This window comes from Megascapheus bottae, chromosome 27 (assembly GCF_031878675.1).
Source record: "Megascapheus bottae isolate mThoBot1 chromosome 27, mThoBot2.hap1, whole genome shotgun sequence".
Lineage (NCBI taxonomy): Eukaryota > Metazoa > Chordata > Mammalia > Rodentia > Geomyidae > Megascapheus > Megascapheus bottae.
In genome coordinates, this window is record NC_143535.1 from 15,210,183 (window position 1) to 15,228,664 (window position 18,482).

The 18,482-nt window shown below is 45.3% G+C and overlaps 1 protein-coding gene across 4 annotated transcripts in view; it reads right to left on the reverse strand.

The window, feature by feature from the left end:
- Kirrel3 (kirre like nephrin family adhesion molecule 3) overlaps positions 1-18,482 on the reverse strand; it is a 537,752-nt gene that overhangs the window by 104,780 nt on the left and 414,490 nt on the right. For all 4 annotated transcript variants that reach the window (XM_090319700.1, XM_090319698.1, XM_090319699.1 and 1 more), the window contains exon 2: positions 2,648-2,725. In XM_090319700.1, the coding sequence (XP_090175826.1) occupies positions 2,648-2,725 (78 nt within the window). The remainder of the gene's footprint in view (positions 1-2,647; positions 2,726-18,482) is intronic.

Genomic DNA, 18,482 nt, shown 5'->3' on the forward strand with positions numbered 1-18,482 from the left:
GTTTTTGGAAGGCACTTGGGGAGGAGAGAGTAGAAAGAGAAAGAAGTAAACAGATATCAAAATAAACATGGGAATAAATGAACGAGGAGATCACGTCTCTGAGTGACAGATGTCCTGTTATGTGCTGTTCAACAAAACAAATGTGTTTCCATACAGCAAAAGTAGGTCCTTTCTTTTTACTCTGAATTGGAAATATAATGATCACCATCTTATCTTTAATGGAAGAAGCAGCTAATTGTTCCAATAGCTCACTAATTCCAGCAGTCTGGAGAAAAATAATTACATTTTTTCCTTTTTAGTATATTTTTAGTATATTTTTTTCAATTGTTCACTTTATGCCAAGGTAGGTTGTGTGGCATGGATGGAGGTTTTTATTTTGTGATCAGTGTCAGGGCTGCTATTCCAGCTTAATTATTAATATGTAGGAGTTATAATAACTATTTTGAGTATTTGTAAAAGATAATTATAAACCATAAAACAACTCCCCCATTCCCATGCTTGTAGATGCCTTTCTTATTGGTGTTTAGGAACTGGAGCTTTATGAAGAGACAAGTGGATAGGGTGGGACTAGGATAATAAGGATGTCTGGAGTGGAGGCAGGCCTGTCCTTCCTCTTCCCTTAATGCCTTTTTGGTGGAGGGGACCTACCCTATGCCTCTTCCCTTCTGTTTTATTGTTATCCACTCCTTCTAGCCCATCTGTTTCATTAGTCTGGGCTTGTAACTCATCACACAGGTTGCCTCAATTTGTTTGCCACTCCCTCATCACCTGGGTCACTTAGAAGCTGGGGTCAGACACCTGGAGCTTCAGGTTTTAAATAAAGCCCAGTCCCTGATTTTATTTTATTTTATTTTATTTTTTTGTTTTCTCTTCTTCTTCTTGACTTGTCCAATCCCTAGGAAGCTAGATTCAGCCTCTCTAATGAGCATTCTCAGCAAGAGAACATGTGTGTTCAGTACCACGGACAGAGTCACACCGTCCAGCCCCACGAATTAGAACACATTGCCTACTGCGTTCTTCCAGCAACGGTGTTGGGAAGGGAGGAGGTGATGGAGGAAAGAGAAGCGGGGAAACAGTCCATGAAAGAGATTGATGGGCAGGATGCCGGCTGTACAGCCCCACTCCTGGCTGTGCTCAGCCATGGGGCTCCTACAAATGAGACGTGGCTTGTTGGAGTCTGCACTGGCAGGAGGCAAATGAGGGAGGCGATGGCTTCCTGGGTTTCCATGATGGGTGCTGGAAACAGATTCCAAGCTACAGAAGGGGGTAGGTGTTGTGGCTGGAGATTTGGGAGGGGAGTCACCTGCAGACTGTAGGAAGAGGATGTTAAAACTAGGTTATAGTCTAACTCTAGGGGCACAGAGGTGATAGAGGTGAGCTCTTTCCCCTGTGCCTGGAGTGGGGGTGAGGCTATTGGGGGCTCTGAGCCTTGGGAGGATAGGGCCCAGCTCACATCAAGCTGGGCTGGTGCTAAGCCAAGGTTTCATTTGTCTAACTTTAATGAATAAATGGCATCCCCAGCCATTGTTTATCTACTTTTGGATTCTGACAGTCTGTGGCATCTGACGAAGAGGGTTATTAGCTGTCTGAAGACAGATGGCTGGGGTTGGGGGTGGGGAGGCTTGGTTCTTTATTGCAGAAGGCCCATAAGTGACAGAACCCCTGTCACATCCCAGCTACTGTCAAGGTCAATACCTTCCCCAAATCTCCTGCCACCCAAGTGAGCTTTAGCAAAGACAGTGGGAGAAGAAAGTACAATGGCCCATGAGTAAGAGAGAGGGGTGGGCCAGTGGAGTTGGAAGAGGAGGTAGATTTCTAAGCACACTCTCTTTGAGAATACAACACTGCTTCATCTTTTTTTCATATATATATTTCATATATTTTTATTATAATTAATAGAAGGGTTATAGTTATATTCACCAGATAGAAGGTGCATTAGTTCACAAACATTGATACCCTTTCTCATGTCTTGGTCCCCATTTTCCTCCCCCCCACCCTCACCCCCATCTTGTTTTCCCCCCTTCCCTATCCAATTTCAAATAACCAAATACGCATTTATCCAATATATCAGATAACAAAGTGAAATACTGTCGCAATATGAGATAACCAAGGGACAGCAAAAGAGATGAGAGATAACATAGTACATTAAGGACAACAATCACTCATTTTATGGCTTTTGTTTCTATATCCTGGAGGTCCTTTCATTTAGCGTCATACTATATGGCCTTATGTATCTAGGTTTTGCTCTATTTTTTATTGTAGTTAATAGAAGGATTTGCTTCATCTTCTTTAGGATTCTCCTACATGCCTAGTAAGTAAGGTGCTGTTTGCTCAAGAAGCATTCAAGAAACATGAATGATTTTGGGAAAGGATGGAGAAAAATGACATTAGAGACAGACTTAATTGGTCTGGGTATGAGAGTGGTGGAATAAAGACAGGAGAAGGAAGGGACGAGAAGTAGGGATTCAAAGGGGAGAAAGAAGATAGCCAAACTGAATGTTACATTGCTCTCTACCCAGCTTTGTGGAAATTAGGTGGAGATGGTCAAGGTTCGTTGTGCTGGCTTTTTGGAATCACAATTATAGACAGAGCTTCTCCCACCACACCCCAGTAGTATACTCAGAACAGTAGGGATGTTCTCACTGACCTTCATTCATTCTTCGAAACTTGTCCTTGGCCATGTAGCCCAGCACTAGACAGCATCCTCTCCTCTGGAAGCCCAGCTCTGGAAGAAAATCATGAGTGAGTGAGTTGGGAATGGGTCAAGAGCTTGTTGCTCTTAAAAAGAGGGCTACCTATTTCTTTAGCCAAGATTACTGTAGCACCTACAATATTCCAGGCATAACTGTAATTCAGTAGTTCTTACTAGATTCACATCCAGTGGAATGGACACCATTAGTATCCCCATTTTATATCATCCTTATTCACAGATGATCACAGCTGTGAAAGAGCCAGCTGGTGGTGAAGCCAAGATCTCCAACTAGGCATCTGGCTCCAAATCCATGCTCATGACCATGCATCTTGGAGGGGAGGGGCAGAGTCCAGCTGGTTGTATTCAAAGTAGGACCACTGCAACTAGACACAGCGTGACCTGAGATGAGATGTGAGTTGGGTGAGTTTGGGGGAGACACAGGGGTTGAAAGAAGACACGTTTTACCATTCAGAATGTGTGAGTTTCTGGACAGAGTCTCATTCATTCTTGTACTGACACACCGTTCAGTGCCATCACTGAAGTACAGACTCTACGGGGATGTCGGAGAGACACAGAATTCAAAGTGCTTTGACCTCCCGGAAAAATAAGGTAGTGCAACAATGCTAGGTAGCAAATGTGAGGCAATTTACCTATCCTTGGAACAGCATTTTGTAAATCAGGGCCTACTGTGTATGAGCACTGAACTGGCAAAGACGAGGCGAGTTTTCTTTCTGCTATTTAGTCTTTAATCCACATCTGTCTTAAGAACTTCATAGGTCTTGAAGCAATCCCATACCCAGTTTCTTTTTTCATCCCCATAACAACCTTATGAGATGGGCAGGTGGGCCATGGCCATTCATATGATCCAGAAGGGGGAACCGAGGCTCAACAATGTTAAATGGCTGCCCCCCCCATTTTTCTTTTTTCTCCACCTCTTTACTCAAAAGTTGTTCAAATGGGATAGCTGTCAGGAACTGAGCAAATAGATTCCTGGAAGAAAGAATGTTATTGCATTTGCCCCTTTCTTGCAACTTATCCCTAGTCTTGTTAAGATTCCCGGGCACCTGTTTGCTTCCTCCCTTGGCTTCTCAATGATGGAGACTTGCATTGCATGCTGGGTCATAGCAGCTTCTCCACAAGACTGGGGGCATCTCCGAGCCTTCTAGGGTCATGGTTGTCAAGGAATAGATAGAATGCTGGCTTATTCCTCCTCATACCTCTCTATTTACCTCATTCTGCTTGGGTCCACCCTCCAAGGGTATCAGGATAAAAGGGAAAGTAGGGCTCAGGAGACCCAGATAAGTCAAGCTTGGGGGCTCATGCCCTAGGGAGAAACAAAGCATAGCAGGTGGTGGTAGAATGCTACAGCCCACAGAGGCTGCCTGCTTTGATCTTCTGATTCTTTAAAGGGGTTTATTGACTATCAGTAAAGAGCAGAGAGGCAGATCTGAAGGTGCTGTTTCCAAAGGCATTCACTTCTTTTCCTTTCCCTTCCCTTGCACACTTGCTCAGCTGAAGGCCCAGGCAAACTGCCCTCACTTCAAACAGCCTTGCATCTCAGACCTCAGATTGATGATGTTAAGTTATCCCATCCAAGGCCTTGGCCCTTTCTTCAGGGGCTCCCACTCTGTTGAGGGATCAAAGCCCTTTTGATGCTTACTTACGTAGATTTGTGGGTTCTTTCTAACAACCACCTCCATGAGGCAAGAATGTGGCATGTCAGGAGGAAGCCAGGGGAAGTACCAGCTGTGAGGAGGCACTGAGCTCCAGCCAACAATAGCCTCTTGCTGGATGGAGCCTACACTGAAACCCCAGTGTACTGATGACAGGCAGAATCAGCCTGCCCATCAGCATTGAGGGTGCACTGTTCATCAGATACAGGTACAGTGGTTGCCCATTCACCATTGATTTATGCCTATCTGGATCCTCTTGGTGATGGCTCCTAATGAGAGAGGGAGTCTGCATTCATGGATTGAGCCAAGGGTGGTGGTGGGGTGGGGTGGGGGGGGTGAGGGGAGCCCAGGAAAATTACGGGATGGGATTTTGCCAAAAGGGAGAATAATTCACCCAAAGACTTGAGTATGCCCAACTTGTTGCATCTGATTATCTATGTTGCTTGCCTCTGCCACATTAAGTCAGTCCTGGCTTATGCTATGTCACATACTAGAATGGTCTCTAGGTGATTGCCTGAGGAGAGACTGCACATATGTGCAGTTACTATAAGCAAGAGTCACCCTGGTTAGGTTTGACTTTTGTAAATGAATAGGAAAGGCTTTTTGTTTTAAGAAAAAACTTGATTAATAAAAGAAATTGAGGACAAAGTAATTTCTCAATGTATTTGGCTCATTTAATTTGACACATGTGGGTTAGTCTTAATTATTTAGGCGGCTATATTACAAGGCGCTAATAAGCACACTGTAGAAATTGATTAAGCGAGAGCACTCTCTGACTGAGTCTTTATGGAAATGTGGGGAGAAGCCACTGGGGTCCCTGCAAGAACAAATGTGTTAGCGGAGTAAGGAAATGAGAATTTAGGGTGCTCGTTGGAGAGATTTGCAGAGCTAAACTAGAAGTCACAAAGTCCATAGGTAGTACACAGGAGGGTAGGAGCTGGGGTGAGGGGAGAATCTGAATGCACCCTTGGGGAGGTCTGACCATGGACCAAATGAAAAGGAAGAAGGAAGTAACTGCATTGGTTTGGGAAACATTTAGTAAGTCGAACTAACCGGAGAATTCAGGGAGAGGTCATAGAGCATGCTGGAAAGAACAGGGGCCTTTCACATGGTGAGGTAGCCAGCCACAAGACTCACTTTCAGCAGCTTTCCTTGTCATATGTTGAATAGCAAGGTGACAATACCTTCTCTAAGTAGGTCTTAGGGCTATTGTATATTGCTTCATCATTAAGCAAAGCGATTTAGAGACCCCTGGAGGGGCTTGTGGAAAATGATTGACATGAGGGGGTTCTCACTTAAAAGGGAAAAATTCCTCACTTGTGCAGATGAGGTGATGGGGGTACTGATCCATGAGGAAAAAGATGTAGGCAATGTTTCCTATGTAAGCAAGCAGTTACTGGTGCTTTTATGGGGAGGAGAGCTTGTACATCAGGGAACAGTTGTTCTCTGCACTATGAGCACCAGAAGGATCATAGAGCTTTCTTTTGCACCTGTGAACTTTTCGTAGGTAGCATGGTACCTGGACAATGGCAAATGCTTGGGGGAAACTAGGTATTGACCAAAAGAAAGAGCCAATTTAGAAATATTGGGGTGAAGGAGGAGTGAATAGTTCTCCCTAACCCAATATAGGATGGAAACAGATGGGCTGAAATGTAGCACAATGTGTTTAGTTGAGGGTAGGCATGGTTGTTGGGTTGTAATTCATGAGAGTGGGGAAGTGTTCCAAAGAGGGAATGTTGTAGGGTTTCCTCTAGGGAGAAATAAGAAGGGAGGGCTTTGGAAAGGGAATGAGTTTTCTACAGCTTCAGATGAAGAAGACGGGACTCTCTCTAGCCTGAGAATTCCTTTGTTCTTGCTGGTAATGATGACAAGTGCAGTTACTTCCCATTTGTGGCTTACTTACTATCATTATTACTATTATTTTTATTTTTAAGATGCTGTCATTCTTACTATCTCATCAGATGCTCACAAGGCAGAGATTATTTCCTCCATTTTGGATTCAGAAACCAAGACTCCAAGTAGTTAAAGGACAATTCAAGGCTGAAGTTGTGATCTTGTTGACGGCACCCAGCTTAGAAGTCAGAGCTGATTTCTGGGTAAGGAAGTGGGTGGATCCGTGGGCTGTGGATGCTCTGAAGAAAGAAGACAAAAGACTAGAAGAGGACAGAGGTCAGTGGTCTGCACGAGGGAAGGTTAAATGTAATCCCAACACCTCAAAATGAGATTGAATTTGGAGGCACAAAGGATCAAGTTCCGGTGTGAGTTAAAATGCCCCAACGTGGGCCGGGAGTGTGGTCTAGTGGTAGAGTGTTCACCTAGCATGCACGAAGCCCTGGGTTTGATTCCTCGGTACCACATACACAGAAAAAGGCAGAAGTGGTGCTGTGGCTCAAGTGGCAGAGAGTGTGCCTTGAGCAAAAATTGTCCAAGGACAGTGCCCAGGCCCTGAGTTTACACCTCAGGACTGGCAAAGAAAAAAATGCCCCAATGCAACATGACTGAGGTTCTTGTTCAAAGAGAAACTTCAGAATCCACCCCTCTCCCTCCATAAACAGAAAGAATCATCACTGGAATGGCTGCCTAGCTATCTACAGGGCAAGAAGGGAGTGATGTCTGGACAGAACCTTCCTCATCACACTGTGACGTGGCCAGTTTTTTCTGGATCTGGCATTTACATTTTGGACTTGTAGCAAATGCATGTCTGCTATGAAAGCCACCTAGCCTGTGATACTTGGTTAAAGTGGCTTTAGCAAAGTCATAGAGTCAGGAAGGGAGAAGGGCTGACTTTCCCATGGCATCTAGCTATTTCTCTTGGCCATGATTCTTGGGAACATATTTGGAAAAGCAAAAGAATGCCTCTGAGGATCAGCATCACATGGCTGCCCAACCAATGCCAGAGTAGCCATCATGGCCCCTAGAATGGGACAGTGGGAGTAGGGTGAAAAGATCATGGGAGAGAGGAGAGGTGGGGAGGACGGGCTGGCTGGGTTTACATTTCCAAGAGCACTCGTGGGCAACCTGGGATACCTGGAGCTTCTTCTTCCAATAGAGCATCATACTGTCCAGGGATGGGTTTTGCTCCTTCTCCATCTACTAGTCAGTGAACTCTCAAGTACCCATGACTAAAAGCTGGTGAGAATGGACAGACACTCCTACTTCTCCTCCAATCTAAGGCCATTGAACTCATGGGGACGCTGCTGGGAGGAGGTCTTTCCTGTCCTACTCCCACCTTGGTGCTCGCCACACAGTTTGGGTGGTACGGTGGTGGAACCGTACATGGTAGAGCAGCTATTCTTTGGATGCTGTCATCTTTACTCTCTCACCTTGTCACTTGTGAAGACCAAAGCTTTTTATTTTTCCCGACCAACCCTATTGAGATTCAAACTTATCTCCAGAAAACTAGTAAATAAGAAATAGAGTATGGTCAGGGAGGCAGGGGATGTGGCTCTCACAGAGATTTCAGGAGCAGAGAAAGATATGAGAAACATAGAAACATAGGCAGACACCCAGATTCTAGGCTAGGAGATGAGTGTCTGGAAACTCTGGACCTTCTTCTAGGCAGGGAAAAGGACAGCATCCTTGCTCTGAAGAAAAGTCACTTTAGTGCAGGGAAAGATGATAGAAGAGATGACCCTGAAGAATGGAGAATAGCCAGGAGACAACCACCACACTCCAGATGAGAGAAAGATTGTTTCGCATCTGTTCCACATTCTCCGCTCAGTTGTGTTCTCTGAAGACAGTGGGAGAGCACAAAGCAATTGGAAGGAGGGGGAGTTTCCTCTGGTCCTCACCATCTTTGTCTCCTCAGTGTAGCAGCAGAGGGGCTGAAAATAGCTCCACTTCCCCAGATGGTGCCTCAGACCATATGGAGAAGACGCCAGCTGGACCTGGTTGGAGTCACCAAGAGGCCAAGATGCTTCGGAACTCCAAGCTAATGGAAGCAGCTCATGACATACTGCTTTCCTTAACAGTGGGTGGTCTCCAGGGCTTCTATGAGCTTTAGTTTTCTTATTTGTACTTCATTGATACTAAGACCCTCTCTGCACAGTCAATATGAAAAGATAATGAATGAATCCCATGGCAGAAGAGTGCTGTGAAAGATGCTCCATAAGCAGAAACTGAGTATTGGAATGAGGGTCTAGAGATGGCTGCAAGGTCATCTGACGAACGCCCAGGTGGTAGCAGAACTGGGAAAGTGGAGGAAGCCGGAAAGCCTAGCCAGGAGACTGTAACAGGAGAGACTGAGGTAGACTGGGTTCTGGGAATGGAGTAAAAGTGGAGGCTGTGAGAGACATTCTACAGACAATACATGGGGTTAATTTTTTTAATACATGTATTTTAAACCAGCTGTATTGGCCTTGGTGCATGTCTGGTTGTGGCATAACAGGTGGCTGGTATGGGTAGGCTCTACAAGCATTCATTTCCTTTCCTCCCCACATACAACCAGCACTTGTTAGTAAATTTGACTGGAACAAAATCCACCTCAAACACTCATTCATAGGCCACCATGAATACACCCAAATGGTATACTTCCAAGCTTACAATTACAATGAGATTTATAACTTATGCAGTTATACATGGAGTGTGTGGTTTGAGTATCCCTTAGCTAAACACTTGGGATCAGGAATGTTTCAGATTTGGGGGCCCTTAGAGTATGTGAATAGAAGTTAACTCACTTAACATCTTACTCTCTTACCATGGCTATATAAGCATCTGAAATGCTCCCAAATCCAAAACTTCTTGAGTGTGAAGTTTTAGAGTTTGAAATGTTTGGAATTGTAACTTAATTAACACAGCTCTTATACTTTTGAGAAGGGAAATGAAAGCAAAAGCAAAACAAAACGAAGTAGCAGTTCAGTAAAGAAAGTGTCACAGGTGATGCTAAGAGGAATGATGGCTGCCTCAGAAACCCAGAGAGGAAGCGAGCTGTGCCTTGTGGAATGATAAAGAGATGGAGAGAGATGGAGAGATGGAGAGAGAGAGAGAGAGAGAGAGAGAGAGAGAGAGAGAGAGAGAGAGAGAGAGAGAGAGAGAGAGGGAGTCACCCTGATGATGCTTTTCTTGGGTGTCTTACCTAGTGGCCTTTCTCACAGCAACTGTCTCTTGACAGCCATTATCCTCTTGTTACCCACTACAGGATGTTGTGTCTTTATGTGCGAGAAGTTTTCACTTTGATTCTGCTACACTCCTGGTTCCTGCCTCTGCTCTGCCTAGTCCCATTTTCAGCATAATTACTCACATCACAGCCAACCAGTATGTCCATAAATCAAGCAGAGATGGCTGTTTTCTGATCAACTTCTACAGTAAAGAGACCCATGGAGAGGACGGGAAAAGGTCTCTTAATCTTGATGAGTGATTGGCTCTGGCCCTCTAGGACAACTAATAAATGTTTAATAGTCCGATATTACCTGTTTCATAATTTTTGAGTCTCACTGCTTGCTAATCTAAGTTTATTAAAGAACTATAAACTTTACATTGTTGTAAAGACATAATTGCTATTTCATAGCTTATTTAATATGAGTTAATTATATTAGAACTGAGTTTCCCCCGTTTATATTAAGTATCAATTAGTTGCTTTAAACTATTGATTTGTATTTAATTAACTATGCTATTACATACCAATTAAATTCTTCTAAGAGAAACTTGAAACAGCTGTGGTCCTAAATTAAGTTTTTAAAGTAATGAACGATACTGAAAGCTCATGTTGAGTTATTATCTTTTAGGAAGATTTGATGATCATTTATGATCATTCTAAAAAGGTCCCATGACCTGTCCTCACCCAACACTTCAATTCTCCCTCAGATACCTGCTGACCAGTATTGTACTTTATTACAGCTACTTCAGTGGATGGCATCAAGTAGCCCTTTGCCAGCTCTCTCTCCACAACTGTCTTAGCTAGGCCATTTTTTTTTCTGGCTGGCAGAGCCCTCGCCAGTGCATGACAAAGATAGGGAACAATATTAACAGCGCTTCACCACCAGCAGTGGGAGTCTCGAATTGCCTGTGTTACCATTGGCCCACGGATCCTGTGTGCCTGCAGGAAATCTGGATGCCCATGTGGTCATCCATTTTTTGGTTCCCTTAAATCTCTGCTTCATTGGCTCAAGTCTGTATATGTCAGGGGGAAAAGGACAGCCAACACCAGGCAGCAATGAGCCTTCCATGCGCCTCATTTCGATTTGCTCTTACAATATGAGAAACACAAGTATCCATCCCTGATGTTATTTACAAAGAAATGGACATTTATTTTTCAGTTCTAGGGGCTCAAATCCATGGCTTTTTACATTCTATATAAGTGCTACCACTGACCTACACTTCTAGCCTCCAGAAACGGACATCTTAGCAGGAAGAAGTTTGTCCAAAGTCTTGCAGCTGGCATGCAATAAAGCTTGGAAGGCCTTTTCTGACTTTGTGTTTGGTGAACCATCCCACATGCCACTCTCTTCTCCTGAGATGTAACTCTGTGCCCATTCTTACTCTCAGCCCCTTGGGTGGCTCTCTGAGACCTTGTCTATTGTTATTTTTTGTTCCCCGGTAGGGTTAGATCCCTTTCTTTCTCTCCCCTTTGCCTCCTCCCTCAGATTCTGCCTGGGGTCTTTCTATCCACCGATAAACTGCTTGAAATTCCAACATGCCCACCAGAGGACTCAAGATGAGTTTTCTTCTATGTAGTGTTTGTCCAGCAGTAAAAGGCTCATAGCTGGTAAAGTTCCCCAGTACTCCTTTACATACTGGAATGGAGACACTGCCTGTATTCTTGGAGCTGGACACAGTCACGCCTTATTTCCTTTTCTCTTTCTTTCTCTGTGGTCCTTAGCATCAGTAATGCACTCACCCACCTGGGATCACACCTTCATTAACTACTACAACTAACCCTGCCAGGTACCAACTGGTTTGATTTATTAGACTCCAGGCCACACATTTTGCAAGCATTATCTTTGTTCATACCTAGGTATATTTGAACAGGAGAGAGAAAGTGAACATCAAAAAGGCTAAATAATATTCTCAGGGCCATCCAACCAGTGAGAATTGGGGCCAGTAAAATGAATTATAAACTATATTCTTTGAATTACTAGTGTAATATCTCTCTCTCTCTCTCTCTCTCTCTCTCTACTCTCTCTCTCTCTCTCTCTCTCTCTCTCTCTCTCTCTCTCTCAATAGGTTGGCAGAAGAATTCTATGGAAATAGCTTTGTCATACATAAGGAATGAGTGCTTCAGCCCTAGTTGTAGTTTGGATGTGTGCACACCACCCAGGAAACCAGCCAAGACTCCTGGGAAGGGAAGAAGGACTAGCAGAGTGTGCTGGCTGACAGTCACAGCTAACACAGCCTGGTATTCAGGGGCGCTGAAAAGTACAGTGGTGGGGAGGGGAGAATTATCTCCTAGGGAGAGGCAGAAAGTAGAGGTGAGGCTGAGGCAGCATGGACAAGGTCTGCTCAGAATGGATTTGGCATTGGGGATGGGGCTACAGTTGAGTCATGTGCTTATCTACCAGCCTTAACACTCATTTACGGCCCCCATAAAATCATAGAGGCAGAGGACTGATTGAGAGACTCCCCTAAGAACTTTCGGGGAGTGAGGCAGGGATGGATACCCAGCTTCTGTCCTACATCCTGCTTCTGTGGTGACAAGGTGTAGGGAGAGGTATGGGTATGGCGAGGGCAGAAAGCAGGAAAAGTTGCCCCCAAAGAACTTTCAGGGGGCCTGGGAAGGATCCCTGCCACTTTCTAGGGTCAGGTGTGTGGCGGCTCATTTATGTCTCCCCAGGAGAGCACATGGATGCTAATTGGCATCCTAGCGTTCGTCTCTGGCCCTTATCTTTCCAACTGTTCACCTTGACTAGGTGAGTATCTGCTGCCTTGCCTTGTGCCTCTTGCATCGTCTCCTGGTTTTTGAGCTGTGATCATCCTCTAGGACTTCTGAACCTGTGCCACATTGGGAGCTGAAGCCAGCCTCGAAAAAGCTCAGGCAGTTGCCTGCACCCCCCGCTGCCGGGCCCAGCCCACCCAGTGGGAGAATGGCGTACAGTAAGCTGCGGGGTTAGGAGAGGACCCCACGGAAGAGGCAGGGACTCCGCTGGTCTTCTATTACTGAGAACCTCCCTGGGCCCTGCACACTCCATTACAACTCTGTATCTTATAATTAAATTGAATCTGCCAGTTACCTCTCAGCACGGCAGCAATTCGAGCTCATGAAGGCTTTCTTTGTTTATTTTCACTTATTTATTATTTATTTAGCAATTATTTATCAGCTATCCACATAGCTACCATGGAGGCCCCGTTGATGTTTCTATTGCTCTTGAAAGTGAGGAAGCAGACAAACGGAGAGAAGATAGGTGGGCAAATGAAGTTATGAGGATATTCAATGTACATATGTGAAATGGAAGCAGGTAACTTGAGCGGATGGGTTGGGGTTGAGAGAGATGTGGAGAATGGTGGAAGGGGTTGCATTGGTCAAGATGCATATCAGAATGGATAGGATGAATTGAAACCCCTTCATGCAACTACTTAAAGAGAATAAAAATTAAAACAAGAAAGCTCAAATGCAGACTCTTCAAGGAGGAGTAGAAGGTAGGAAGGGGTAGGAATTCTGTCTCCAGGACAGTGTTAGGGTAAAGGCCACAGAAAAGCTATGTCTGCCTGCCAGATATGGCTTGGATCCTGCCATTGATTCTACTAGCTACACACACACACACACACCACACACACACAACACACACACACACACAGAGTCACAGATAACTTATGGAAGTCTACTAATTCTAAAGTTTCTTGGCGGCCCTGTGAATGGGCCTCATCTGGAGAGACTAGAATGCAGGCCAGAGAATAGGAAAGCAGGTTGAGCTGAGAATCATTGGTAATGAAACACCTATACAGCTTTGTGGTTGAAGAAACAGCAAACACACATTCTCCTTCAACTCTCATGACACCTGGAAACTTTTTCAGAGAATCATGAGGTCCTGTACTTGCCCAAAGTTACCCAGCTGCTAATGGCAGAACTGACATTGTGGTAAAAAAATAAAAAAAAATAAAAACACAAACCACAAGTGCTTTCCAACTCCCTCAGGTCCCAGATCTAAGCTGGCAGCCATAAAAACTAAAGTTCCTTTCTTCTCTTTAATGAGAACCTGTCAGTGGTGTGTGTGTGGGGAGTGTCTGTGAGGGGATCCTGGTAAGCTTTGATTAAGGAATCAGCTTCAAACAGATTCAGGGGAGTGATTCGGAACTGCCAGCCATCACTTAATAAGAACATGAAAGTTTACTCACCACGGGGCTGTCCCAGCGGGAGGTTGATTGCTAACAGGCGTGCCAGGGCGCTGCACAAATCTTGCACATCAATAGCTGGGCGCCAGAGGCATGACCCCATTTGGAGCCAACACATCTAGCAGGCACACCAAAAAGCTCAGGAGTAAGGGAGCTGGAAGGATGTGCAAGAGTGTGTGTGCATATGTTTGCATGTGCATGCCCATGTATGTTCATGCATATATGTGTAAGAGTGGGCATCCGTGCCTGTGTTTATGTATTACAGTGGGAGAATGGAATTGCTGATGGCTTAGACTCAACTCCCTGAGGGAGAAAATGCCTTCTATCCATCCCCTCTTGCCTTCTTTCCTTCTTCCTCCATCCATCTAGTTATGACATTCATGAGCTGTTTTTCAGGAATGAGGGGTCTCGGTTGAGAAGAGGCTTCACTCAGCCATTCCTTAGTCTGCTCAGGAATAGTCACGCCCGCAGAGGTTACAGTATGGCTGTGCTTCTGCTGCTTCCTGACCAGGTAAAACCATCAGAGACCCTGTCTCAGGCCCTGGTTAGTCCACAGAAATGGTCAGAACAATGCCAAGAGGGTGGATTTCAGCAGAGATTCACATGTCTTGTTTGTCAGGAGAAAGTTCTTTGTCCACAGGACTCTGTAAGGAAGACCATTCTAAGAGAAAGAGGGTCATTTTAAATGGGGACCATGAAATCTTGGGCTTTCCTGGTTTTATAAGCCTGGTCCTCTCCCAGCTCCTAAAGCCAATAGATGGCCAGCACAGGATGCTTGGACCATTCATACTTAGCCCTTGAAATGTCCATGCACAGTCACGCATCCCTTCCCACCACTTCTTGGCTCTTCTCTTTCTCTCCCTCTTTCTCTTTCTCCTCTTTCTCTTTCTATCTTTCTTTTTCTCTTTCGCTCTCTTTTTCTTCTTCTTCTCCTTTTCTTCTTTCTCCTCCTCCCCCTCCTCCTTCTCTTCTCCTCCTCCTCCTCCTCTTACTCCACCTCCTCCTCTTCCTCCTCCTCCACCTCCTCCTCCTTCTCCTCCTCTCTTCCTCTACCTCCTCCTCTCCCTTTTCTTCTCCTCCTAACTATGCTTCCCGTCTTATTATAGGTGTGCACTGCCACATTTAGCTCATTGAAAGAGAAGCTCAATTATGGCTAATTTTCAGAGGCTGATCACTGGCAGTTCTGCCTGCCTTCCCCCATGCCCCTCTGCCTTCCCTGTGACAGGGCCAAGAGGTGAGCCACAGCCCGTACGGAGGAAGAGTTCTTGAGTCAGACATACTGATGGCACCTCCAAGCTCAGTCTACTTAGAGAAGATTTGCAGCTTCTTGGGGGTTTGCATAAGATGCTGCTCTGATAAGCCAGGTGACCTGTTAGTTCATTCTCTTGAGCTTCAGTTTCTTCATTGGCAAAAACCAGAGGGACTGAAGGCCTGGGCCCTGTGGGAAGGTCCTGAGTAGGAGGGAAGTGGGAAGGGTGATGCAATAGGGAGTCTGACACCGATGAATTCGCATGCAAACCGAATGTGTATGTGTTTCTGCAGTGAGATCCAAAGAGGCGCTGCCTCCCACCCCACCACCAGTCTTGAGTTCATTTGCTCTGAGTGACATAATCCCATAGACCGAGGGGTTTCTAAACAAGACCAGCATTTCTCACAGTTTTGAAAAGCTGAGAAATGTAGAATCAAGGCTGCTTTGGTGTCTGGTGAAGGCCAGCTGTCTGGCTAGTGAACAGCATGTTTCCCTGTGTCCTCATATGGTAGAAAGGGCACAGGAGCTCCCTTGGTCTTCTCTTACAAGATCGTCATCGTGCCCATGAAGGTTATACTTGCATGGACAAATCATCCCTCAAAAGCGGTGCCTCTGTTGGCCTCTGCCATTGGCTCAGGTCTGTTATCCTAGCTATCCAAGAGGCTATCCAGGGATCTAAGGATCCATGTCAAAGCCAACTCATGCAGGAAAAGTCTGTGAGACTCTTATCTTTCATTAACCACCAAACAGCCACCAGTGGAGCTGTAGGCCAAGTGGTAGAGCATTAGCCTTGAGCAGAAAAACTCAGGGACAGAGCCCAGGGACAGTGCCAATTCTAGACCCCGAATTCCCTCTCTCTCTCTCTCTCTCTCTCTCTCTCTCTCTCTCTCTCTCTCTCTCTCTCTCTCTCTCTCTCTCTCTCTCTCTCTCTCTCTCTCTCTCTCTCTCTGTTAGTGTGTGTGTGTGTGTGTGTGTGTGTGTGTGTGTGTGTGTGTGTGAGAGAGAGAGAGAGAAAGAGAGAGAGAGAGAGAGAGAGAGCTGTGCCTTTTAGTGCTATTGTCTTACAAAGTGAAGGCTTAAATACATACATTTGGGGAGTCATAAGCATTCATGTCACAGCAGCCTCCAAATTGAGAACCTCTTCCAAAAATATCTCTGCAGTCCCTTTAACTTTAGTATTTTTGCTGGGTCTCAAGACCCTTTATTGATGGATGGTTGTGACTTAATAGTAAAGGAACCCAGGGAAATGGAGGGCCACTGGAAGGGTTCCTCGGAAGGACTTGAACCATTTCCCCCAGTGTCTGGATCCCGAGTGTGGGGGAACCTGGAACCTCCAGATGTGGAAGCCATGGGATGGCCCTGCAGGAGAGTACAAGACTTGCCAACACCCAGCCAGCCCTGTAGGATCAGACAATATTTGCATTGGTTTCACCCATGTGCCTTTGTGTGTTGTGTTCTACCTCCGGTCTTGTGTACATATTTGATCTTGGGTATTAGTCTGAAATGTCATAGAATGTTTGAACCACGAAGGAACCTCAGAAGTCACTTAGTGTCCAATGTGCCACAGAGGGTGACTGTCCAGAATCACTCAGAGCAAAGCCATGCTGTGCAGACTGAAGGATTGAGAATGGCCTCCTACAGCTACCTTCTCTCTGCTCTCGAGGGCTGCATGTGTGAGATATTGGGAGCGTGGGTCCTGGATCTTGAGTTCTCTGCCTCTGGTCCTATGTTCCTTTAGTAGGGATGCTTGTACCATTTGATGCTTGAAATACCTCATCCCACTCTCTTCAAAACCCTTCTAGAAACTTCCTCTTGGCCTGTATCTTCCATTCTTCTCTGGAACCTCTCCTCCCTCCCAGTTGTCCTTTGGTATCATTGGGAGATGGATCCCAGGATCCCCTCCTCCATACCAAGCTCCAGCCACGATCCATCCCTTACATGCAAAGCAGCAGACTATTTGCACATTACTTAAGTCATCTTCTTAAACACTTTAAATCATCTCTAGATTATTTATCATATCTAATAAGTGTAAATGCTATGTAAATCATAGTTATATTGAATTGTTTAAGGGATGAAAAGGAAAAAAATCTGAAAGTATTCAGTAATAGATGCAGTTTTCCTCTCCATCTCTATCTTTCTCCTCCCCTCCCCTCTTTCTTTCTCTCCCCCCCCCCACTGTGATGCTATGAAGTGGCTATGGTTTCTTGTCTTTTGTTCTTGCCTCTGGAATGAGAGGTGGGGGTGAATTTGAAGACCCTGTGTCTCTCATACCCCAAAAGTCCATAGAAACCTGCCTCAAGTCAGTTGTAGGCCTTTTATGGTCATCCTTCTGGGAATTCAGGTTTTTATCTCTGAGTCTTTTCATTCATTCATTCATTCATTCATTCATTCATTCATCAAACATTGAGAACTGTGTCATTTCCAGTTGCTATAGATACTGTGGAAGATAACACAATGAGTTTTTTTTTTCTTTTTGCCTTTGTGGGCTCTCATTTTCAATAGCATTTATTTAGCAACTCTCTCCAACAGATCCCTTAGTGATGGGAAGGTTCACGTGAATGTGGACGTGTTGTTTAGTGTGCATGGATCTCAGGGTCTCATCTGCACAATACTCTTACTACAGCTGCCATCTCAGGTGAACAGTGTGTATGGTGTCCCTTAGGATGCCTTGGGCTGCTATGGACTGGGGCTGGGTATTGCAGGCTGGTGAGTGTGGTGTGTGGGTTTATTTGTTTGAATTCTGTCCTCAATGTTCTTTGCTGTTTTGTTTTGGTGAGGCATGCTGGCAGCGTCTAGCACCCCTTTTCATTAGTTAAGGAGGAAGCAAGAGATTCTGAACCCTGCTGGAAGTCTCTGTATTGGAATGCAAAAGAAAGGACCAGAAAAGACCAGAGAAGTATTCCCTGAATATGTGGTTAGGAATGTACACACACCACCACTACCACCACCACCACCATTGTTCTACACTAACTAGCATGGGAAGGGAATTGTTATTTCCCTACTTTTCAGATTAGAAAATCACAGGGCTCAGAGAAGCTTAAAGGAGTGAGCTAAGAAGGGCCCCAAGGACCTATTCTTATTTTCCACAGCTGGTGGTGGTGGGGGGTGCATTTCTCCACCTGTTGGTGAGGACTCTGATGGTGTAGAAGGAAGGGGGGTGGGGGAAAGAATGTTACAGATCCTCTTTCAGCCACGTTTGTCTTGGCAGTGTTTCATATCGACCCGGTTCGTGGCCCATGGATGAAGTATGAGTGGGGTGGTTTTCTCTAGGATCAATACGCTGAGTGAGTTTGGATCTAAATTCATCAAAATGTCATCTGAAACAAATGCAGTCTCTGGACTTTTGAACCCGGGTTGTAGATGGCCGAGGACTTGGGCAGAACTCAGGGAATACCTTTACTTTCTTAGAGAGAAGCTCTCTGATACCTGCTTTACCAGTAAGGTTCCATTGACTGGGAGTGAGAGGAGTTCATAGCTGGCAGCTGAGTTAGACACCATCCTGGCTGAGGGCATTTCAAGGGCAGTAGCTAAGTGGAGAATGTCTTCACATGAAAGGGGCCTTCAAGGACATCCATCCCACCTTCACACCCAGTACAGGATCCCC